General features: G+C 43.8%; 1 protein-coding gene across 1 annotated transcript; it reads right to left on the bottom strand.

Moving 5' to 3' along the window:
- Positions 1-4,580: 4,580 nt before the first annotated feature.
- Positions 4,581-9,372, bottom strand: rbm15 (RNA binding motif protein 15). The gene has a single exon (XM_076095227.1). It carries the CDS (start codon positions 9,217-9,219, stop codon positions 6,661-6,663), a length of 2,559 nt encoding a protein of 852 aa, XP_075951342.1. The 5' UTR covers positions 9,220-9,372; the 3' UTR covers positions 4,581-6,660.
- Positions 9,373-9,926: the final 554 nt, after the last annotated feature.

The raw sequence follows: 9,926 nt of genomic DNA, 5'->3' as shown, positions 1-9,926 counted from the left end.
GTTTGCAAGCGAGCACACCTTTCTTTGGAACTTATCGAACTCAGCGGTGACTTTTTTAAAATCCTACTGACTAGACACTGCCTCCTTCCTTTTCTGGTTCACATTGTTCACATTGTGTTTTACTTGGCAGCACCTGGAGACTACAAAACAGTCACGCATAGCTCATTGTCTGTGAGCTGTTCTATGCAACTCCACACGGAGAGAGATTTCTGTAATCGACAGCTCACTTGCACATCATTTTAACTGTTAACTGCAAAGATACCAAGCCCTGAAAGAAGAAGCCTGTTTGGTCGAGATTTAAGTATGATTCCTAAATATATTGATCACAGTTCGGACTGCTGATGAGCTCCGATGAATAGCAGGGTTTTCTGTGTCATTGTGTGTGATTAAGAGTAATTTTGTCCACCTTGAATGTCTGTTAATCTCTGACTCACTGTGTTATAAAGATGTTTTGCTGTTGTTGCCCGTTTAAACTGGACTGGTAGTTGTCCAGCCTTTACAGTGCCTGCAGGCAGCCAATTAATGGCAATGCAATTTAAAATGATATTGTGTTTATGTTTGGGAGTATGATGGTTGTTCAATCGTTTTTCTAATGTAATAGAGGGTTTTTGTGTTTTCAGTGAATATTTTGTTTTTTCACCACCGTTTGCCTTACAAGGTACTGCATTGTATCTTTACTAACCTTCCTGTGATGTCAGCCAAATACACATTAGAAACCTACCTACTACTTGAAGATTATTAGTAGTAAAAACATAGTTTGGACTGTCTATATGATTGAAACCACGATGATCACCCATCATTCTGTCGTTTCAAAGTCTTAACCGAGGGCGGACCAGAATCCAGTGACGGACATGTGTTTTGTTACGCTGCCCTCTTGTGGTGAGGGAAAGCCTCTACACAAAGAATGCTGCCTCAATTAGTACCAAATTATTCCCCCTCATCTCACTTTCACAATACTGAGCAAGGCTCTTTGTATTGTTTCAGTAACGACAGTCACGCACAAAAGCTCTTTTTTGGCTCACGAGTTCCATTCACCACCAGTTTGCTTTTGTGATTGAGGGCCACTGAACATTTTGTACCATAATAAATCTCTTATGAAATGTATGATGCTTTAAGTAGATTTTGGTTTGGGATTATTTTACTTGTTTGTTATCTAGATATTTTAAAGAATTGTATGTTTGAGCAATATCTTGAAATCATTTTCATGTCCCTCTGGAGATGTCTTAAACACCACTGATGATGAACTGGGTTCTGTTTGATTTTATGTTTGTGTTGCAGCAAATGCATTTATGGGTAAAGCACTGTTTTGTCACTCCGGCTCTTGGACTTTTGAACTGATAGTTTAGAAAACATGCTTAATCAATCATAGATATCCGAGTTCTTCCCTCGAGTTCCTTTTTTAAGCCTTGTAACAGTGCGCAGTCAGCTGACATAAACTGGCATGTGACTCAAGTCTGCTCTTGTTTGATTGGGATAATAAATGAACTGATACCACACCAACGGCTATCTCTCTGGAGAAAAACACTCACAAGTTGCAACATCTTTTACATGTTTTATTGACACATTTTGGAGACACACCGACGGCATTAAACAACATGATTGAGACTATATTATTACATTCATTTCCACCGTGGGTTTAAAAGTAGACCCAACAAATGCTTGTAATTACTTCACATGGTAAATAAAAGGGTCCAACATGTTATATCATTCAGATTGTTAATGTACTGTTAATCAAAGCAAACAGGTTACTTACAGTAGATGCCATCTAGTGTGTGGATCGGAGGCCTGGAAGCAAAGGGATGCATCAACTGCTCCACTGTAACTCTGTATAGGAAACATAACCACACGGTTTAATCTTGACAGCAGTTTACAGTGTAAAGGATTTGAAGATGATCGATTGCGCTGGTTATCGACATAATATTCAAGTGAATGCTTTAAACCTCAATGAACAACATAACATAAATCAAGTGTGAAATCGTATTTGACACATTTGTGGCTTTTATAGATTGTTTTGTAGTAAATCAGTTCTTTCTAACAGAATTACATGAGCAAATATGACATGAGATTTGTGTAACTGAGATATGAATGTTGAATGTTGAATGGCATATTGTACACCAGTATACAACATGATGAGATGTCTTACTTACACTAACACTACATCACAAAGGATTATAGGTAACAACTCTGATCTGGAAATCTGGTGACACATTGACCGGACTCAGAATAACTTAATTTCTCCAGATGTAGGTCAATTCACAAAGTAGCCTTTAAAATTGGTGAAACTTGAGAATTCCTTGTATTAAGAGGGTGTAAGAGGGCCTATTTTGTTAACACGGTGTATGAAGACAAAAGCTAATACCTCATTTTTGAACAAAACAAACAAGCATCATATTGCTGCTCGATATATATTGATTTGTGAATATCTACTTGCATACCTCTCTGGTTCTGGTTTGACACACATACAGCTGCTCATAAAGCCCCGATATACTGGGAGTAAAGAGAAAGCATACTGGCACCAGTGAAACGCCAGCCGTCAGGTTAAACAGTCAAGTATTGGCCACAGATTAATTTTGTTTCACAAGCTACATGTTGATTGCTAACTGATGGGATGTGATGGATTTAAAAGGTCATGGACTTTAAATCTCACATTCATATTCTCCATTGTGTTAACTGGAGGTTATCATTTGTGGCCTTCAGTCATTATTACTCCGAATGCAAAAGACAATTTTCTGCTAAAAGACATTTTCTTATGTGACTACAGTTCCTTTAAATTACATTTGCCTAACTGATGTTAATACTTTAAGGTTGAACAAGAAATAATCTAACAAATGTTTCTTTAAGCAGGATCAATAACATTATCTTTGATGAGGAGGGGCTTACTCACGACGTTACACATGAAAGAATGTGAGTCTTAAAAGAGATGTGAACCATGTTAGATCTTCATGACCGTAGGTCCTGCAGCAGAGTGCCGAGATGAACATTTAAGTGAATGATAACGATCACAAGTTGGTTTTGCATCAACTGCTGTAGCTTCACTGTAAAATGTCAACCTTTTACGTCAATTTGGCAATGAATGTAAACAAACACATCTGCATGACTTCAGTATATTATCAAGAGAGTATACATTCAGGTATTAAAATGTTCACTATCACAACCTATAATTCAGTTTTGTTGAGTTTCAAGCCGCTGATGGGAGCAGCACTATGTGCAGTGAGTTATTGTTGGCATTAAACGACCCTGTTATCTTGCACTATTTAATTTCTGCCATCAGTGTGAATAACCTCAGTAGTGTCTCTGGCTGAAGACCAGTGTGCCATTTTGCATGTGTTATTGTAAAAGCATGTGGTGCTGACACTTTATACTTACCACTGCTGCCTGAGCCACCGATACAGACCCGGCAGACAGCTCTCTCTCTCTCTCTCTCTCCTTACTCACCCTCATGTCGTTTCTATACAGCAGTCAAAGATACCAACTCCGTCCGGGGTGTCTGCTGTGCATGAGTGTGATTTGTCAGGTAGACTGTGAGAGGAAAGCAGGAGCTCCATGGTCCTCAAGATGGCAATGTTTCTCTAGTGAAGTGAGGGGTCCTTCTCAGCACAGAACACAGCATTTGTTTTCACATTAGCATGACTAAAATGGATGGTAGGAGGAAATGGAAAACTTTCTTTCCTGTGCAAAGTGGCCGTCAACTTATAAAAAGGGCATTGGCAAAATAAATAGGTCTCCTAGAGGAATTTGGGAGAGGCTTTGGGGTCCGCAGTGTGGATTCCTTCCAGCAATGTCAAAAAGGGTAAGCAATTTGGCCTGTTGGCATTTCATTTCCATGCTGCAGCAGACCTCAGATGACGATGGAATACAGCTTCAGCACCGCAAAACACACTTCTTCACTCGTCTCCTCGGAGAGGGTTCAATCAGAGGAGAACACGAAGATGGGGGCAAACAATATTCCTAGCTGAGGTTTGGGGCCAATCCTCTTCCCTGATTAAGTCAAATCAAATCATAACCGGGCAAAGCATAATAAAGACAAATCACCCCAGTGGTTCAGCTTGGCCTCTGCAGTGAGACAGCTGGAACTGTAGACGCTATGGAAATTTCAGAGAGGTGTCGCCCACAATCTCCTGAGTGGAGTGTGTGTGACGGCCGGTGATGGGATTTCCTCAGCTCCTATTCAGGACCAGGAACAATGCACATGAAACCTTTAGAGTAGAGAGCAGGGAAGACAACAGGTTACTGGCTCCTGCCCTCGACTCCCAAACTGCACCGCTGTCTGCGTCTGCCACTGCTTCACACTGCAAACTGGCTGTAAACAACAGGCAGCGGAGAGGCTCCTCGATCCTGTTCAGGTGTTCACGTTGCCAACAGGAAACGTTGACGGTATAACGGAGACTCATGGGGGAGTGATTTATGGCGGGCAACTTAGGAGCTCAGAACAGGCCTGCAAGCAAACAGCGATCCTCACGCGATACAGGCGTCTCTCTTCACTGGTGCTAAACAAACTGCAAATTGTCTCCCTCGTGTGCAGAAACAAAATTTCAAGTGACAACTCCGTCGAAACACAATAAGGTATGGCAGCGTGTTCCTTCAATTCACTTCCATCGAAGAAACATGTTTCCCTTCAAATGAACAATTTATTGATAATCGGTCACATTAAGTGCCCAAACGCACTTGCAGGTATGTGAACAGCTTCGCATGGGCTCTATGGATTTTCCTTTCCCATGACATCAAAGTGTACATTGCTCAATTTTTCCATTTAAAACAGAAGTCATCACAGGTGCAGTTGGGATACACAACTTAAAAGTTGCCTCATTAGCGAGGACTCACAAACACCTTCTCTGCAGAGAGTTTCGTCTCTGCGCTCATCTCCTCGAGAGTCCAACGTTGAAGTGGGTGTGATGTTCACACAGAACAAGTTTGTTTTCAATACACATTAAACCATAATCAGCGGTTTTCTATTGCATGACAAACATCCAATGGCAAAACAAAATTGGATAAGTAGGCCTTGGGAACATGTTGGCAGGCATGAGTTGTATCGTGTCCAATTTATACCTCTAAAATATGATTCAAACATGAACATGAAAGTGTTTCTAAAACGTTAAAATGACTCAGAGCTACTTACTGAACAAAGAGCAGGTTTTTGTCACTTTGTACCAACATATTACTGATACTGAATATTAATATTATGATTTGAGGACCTACTGGCTTCAGAGCAATAAATGAAACACCACAAAACTCTAAGCTTTTTTTTTTTTTATCCATTACTACTGTAGTTTTTCATAGATCACATTACACAACCATTTCTAAGGTAGGGATGCACAAAATAAAATATGAAGTAAAAAATATGGAAAACATGTTAGTATTTGCTTTACTATGCTATGCGCGTCGTGTTATGGGCTGTTCCCTGGGCGAAAATATCACATCTGTTAGTATTCAGCATTCCACATAGAGTTGACGTAACAATTTAGTTTCACCAGTGGACACACACTGAGTTCATTGTCTATCTTGCAATTTGGTGTTCCAACACTGAGGAACACATTAATAAAAAATACTCTCAAATCCAAACCATGAAACTGAACGTCATTTGTCTCTTTTTTAGCAGAATTCACAACATGTTGTGCCTGAATTCACAACATTATGTGCCAGTGTTTCTAGAGACGTTTTAACCGGGGACCTTCAAAATGTTTTCCAACTTTGAGAGCACAACACACACAAAACACATCGCATAACTCTTGCAGGACACCACACTCCATCCACCAAACTGTTTTAGCTATCGTGTTGACATCAGGGAGGTTACCCGATGACGGAAGCCTAACACCTCTGGTGAGTGTGGTGTGCCGGAGAAAAGTTGTGCGAAATGTTTCGGCCTTCAAAATGATTTTTTTTGTCTTGATTGGCTTTGTAACTGCAGTACCAAACCATTAACTCCACCTTCACTGAGAACCGTCAGTTAAGAAATGCTCAGTGGTAGAAATATTATTGCACTGTAATTCAACGCCTTGAAAAAGGATGTTTTTCTGATTCTGCTCATGTAACAGCCTATAGACACAATAACACCTATACAATCTAAGGTAATGCAGTATAACAGCCTGGACACAAACATGACCTTTTTAAACTTGTACATTTCAGCTTGTTGTTAACACAGAGTCAGGGAGGCCTCAACACTATAGTAGCCTGTGAGGCCATTGTTTGTGGTATTATTGTAGTGGAGGTGTTGTTGTGTCTACTCAATGCAAATCTGATTTTTTTTTTAGTTATTTTCTCGTAGTAGAGTTGGAAACCTCAGTTTTTAAACCTGTAAATTAACCAAAAAAATTGTTTTCTATATGCCTCATCTATTCTTAAATTAAATGTAGTCAACAAGTGCCAACAAGTGCTCCTCATATTTTAATATGTTCTGACTGAATTACTGCAGGTTTTTGACTGTGAGCAATTAAAAATTATTTCAAATACACACATCCTTTTAGTTTAGTAGGAGGGCAGGGTTTGCTATTTTAGTGGATTACATGGTAACATACAAACACTCAAGAACCATACTAGTGTACCCCATAATGCAGAACACACAGCATGCAATAGTTACTGACATACAGCAGATTTCTTTTTTTTTTCTTTTTTTTCTTTTTACACCACTTGAACTTGTGTGTGTGTTCTGATATTTTTTTTTTTTTAAGATGCTCCACGAACCACAATCATGACCAGATAGTCCTCTTCACTTTTAGCCAGAGCTTTGGCAGAGGAATCCAGGAACTGCTGGGAGAAATCACAGGGAGGGAAAGCATGAAGAACCCCTGTGTTGTCTTTATCTCTGCTCCCTCCCACGGGTAGGCTGATGACTCCAGCTGCTTGTTTTTGGTTGAGGTAGGACACCAGGTTGCGAAGCGGGCGCTGAGTCGAGGCTGCAGGGTCAGACGAAGACGAATCCTCTGTGGTCCCAGGAACTGCCAGCAGGATGGCGTAGCCACCGGGACCCGCCACCTTGATGCGCCGGGACACCTCGTCAAGCTTGGGCTGGTCCAGACGGAGACGCTGGGTGATCTTTAGCTCGCTCACCTGCCGCCCTGATGTGCCCTCAACAAGCAGGTCGCTGGCTACATTGTGATCGCCCTCCAGCAGGTGCATGTTGGCCGGGAAGTTGCTGTTCTTGAGTAGCAGCATACCATGCCAGGCCAGACTGAGTTTTGTGCCGTCTGGTTTGGACGGCTGGCCTCCCTTGGAATTGTTCTCAGAACGTTCTCTTTTGACCGGCCCTTTACCACCATCACCGGCTTTGCGCTTACGCTCTCCAACTGATGAAACACTGCTGCTTGGTGGTCCCTTGTCGGAGAGACTCTGGCTTTTGAGTCTCCGTTCAGCCACACTTTTTTCCAGGCTGCCGTGACGTTCTCGTGCCGGAGAGGGTCTCTCGGCCCGCGGAGGGCGCTCCGGGTCACTGAAGCGCCCTCCATCTCTGCTGCTACCTCCAGGACTGCCATCTGGAGAAGCACGTCTACGCCTTACTGTCCTCTCAGTGCTGTCAGGGGAGTGGTCTATATGGCGTCCGTCCTCCATTATACGCCGCTTGCGTGCAGGTTCTCGTCCCTGTAGCTCTCGTTCCAGCGACCAGGGCTCTCGTGCTCGCCGCTCACGTTCCAAGTGCTCCAGAGGCTCAAAGGGTGAAGCACGTACCCGATCACGAATAGCTGGATTGGGCCACTCAGTTCCAGGAAAGAGCTCTCTTTCCCTGAAATGAAGTGGCGGTGGAGTCCGTTCCCTGACCCTCAGAGGTTCAGGTGTGGCACGGTGGACAAATGACTCCGCCACCATGTCAAACGGTGGTATTGGGAGAGGCTGCAGGAACTGCTGCTGGTAACGATGCTCAGTGTCAGCAAAGTCCACTCTAAGTCTTCTCTCTGGACCTCCCAGTGGAAAGCCCCTCATGTGTGTGCACGCCGCTTGTGCAGCATCCAAACTTTCATACTGAATGTAGGCCCAAGTGTCCCCCTTTCTGTAGTCAATGGTCCTTATAGTGCCAAAGCGATCAAACTCTCTTGCTAGGGCAGCTACAGGAACCCAGGGTCCGAGTCCACCCACCCACAGGCGTGTGGTGGGAGTTGCTTTCCCATAACCTATCTTTATGGGGTTGTGGCCGACTATTTTGCCAGACATACTAAGTTTAGCACGGTGAGCCATGTCAAGATTCTCAAATTTCAGAAATCCATATGTGCTGGTTTGTCCTCGTGTGGGTCTTTTAATGTCCACTTCAGTTATGACCCCAAACCTGTCAAAAGCTCTCCTCAGGTCCGCCTCTGTAACAGTTATGTCCAGATTGCCTAAAAACAACGTCCTATTGGCTCTTTGGTCATCTTCTGGAGATATAAAGTCCTCCTCGCGAAAAGCTGCTCGCTCTGCAATGAAAGCGGGGCGTGCCCTGGCTTCAAACAGGGCAAACTCCCTCTCCCTGTCCCGCTCCAGCTCTCTGGGCAAAGGGGGCGGCGGGGGAGGGGGGAGCCGTCCCAAGGCCAGCTGCTGCAGCCGGTAGTCTCTGTATCCGAGCCCGGTGGGCGAGAGGGGTCTCTGCAAATGTCTGTGGCTTTGAGCTGCACCATACAAGTCCCTCTCCACGGGGGAGCGGCTTCTCCTCCTGTTTATGTACACGGCCTCGATTTTCAAAGGACGATCGTAGAGCACCAACCGTCCCCTCGCGTGCTTAGCGGCTCTGGCGTCCTCCGGCTTCCTGAAATTCACGAACGCTATCCGCTCGTCGTTGCTACGGCTTATTTTAACGCTCACGTCTCCGAATTTCTTAAACTCGTGAAAGAGTCCGTCCTCTATGTCTTCGTCGCTCAGCTGGGTGCCGAGGTCGCTTATTTTGAGTGTTTTGTACTCACTCTCGGTGCTCGGCGGCTGCACCCGCTGCTCCGCCCGTGAAGCGGTCCTCGGTGAGGCTAAGTCCAGCGTGAGGCTCAGGCTGTGGTTCTTACCGATGGAGCTAGCGGCAGCAGACTGACAACTGTGGTTATTTCCAGTCCGACTGTGACCGTCAAAATCTCTGTCTCTTTTTTCACCGAGTAGACTCCTTCTCGTCGAGCCGCCGTCGCTTTTAGCCGAGCTATTTCCATTATTACTCCCACTGGAAACGGAGAGAGCCCCCATTTTCTTGCTGGTCGGGTGGCATCCTCCCCTGTCTCTTATGTCGTCCAAGGCCCGGGAGCGTTTTTTGATCGGCGACCGCTCTTTACCTTTCATTTCAGTCCACACGGAGCCGACCCTCGGGACACCTGGGCTTTGTATTGCTGTTTCTGCAACTGAGTGCAGAAAATTGTTGAAATGAAAAACGGATTTATTCACTGACCCTGCGGCAAAACAACAACAGCCGCCATTTTGTACAGATTAATGGGAAGGCCCGCCCCTGCGACCTGATTGGTTAAAAAGCAGGGTGGAAAACTTTTAAGCACATGTCAATCACCCACTGGGACGTTTAAATGTAAATATGTATTTATTCGTTTTCACTTTAGTAATCCTGCACCAATTAGCAATTTACTGCAAATTAACACAAAACACCAACACTATCTGTGGCCTGTTATAAGTCAACACCTCTCTGACATTGTCTCAATACTAAGCATTATAAGCACAACAAGGTAGCGTTTATTTAGGGATTTACAATTTATTGCAGGGCTATTTGAATATATGATTTCGTGAGCTGGCCCTGTTTTTTGTTCATCCCCAGTCAAAGTACCTAACTATTATTATGTAAAATGTGTCTCCATCGTTTTACATACGTGGACCTCATACCACAAGGTGGCAGTATTTGAACAGGAGCTCAACGGGTACAGTAAGCACACAAGCTCATAAATTACTTTAAAATGACTTTGGATATACACATGGCCCTTCTGTGGGTATGTGGACAAATAAAAGCTGCTGATCAACAACTTGTAATGAATTTTCTCATACGT

The sequence above is a fragment of the Anarhichas minor genome, unplaced genomic scaffold, assembly GCF_050575085.1.
Source record: "Anarhichas minor isolate MPS153535 unplaced genomic scaffold, ASM5057508v1 ptg000003l, whole genome shotgun sequence".
NCBI lineage: Eukaryota > Metazoa > Chordata > Actinopteri > Perciformes > Anarhichadidae > Anarhichas > Anarhichas minor.
This window is presented reverse-complemented; position numbering and strand designations above follow the sequence as displayed.

Bases quoted from the DNA above. Each gene is read 5' to 3' on its own strand.
- rbm15 (XM_076095227.1), bottom strand. From the start codon at position 9,219: ATGAAAGGTAAAGAGCGGTCGCCGATCAAAAAACGCTCCCGGGCCTTG.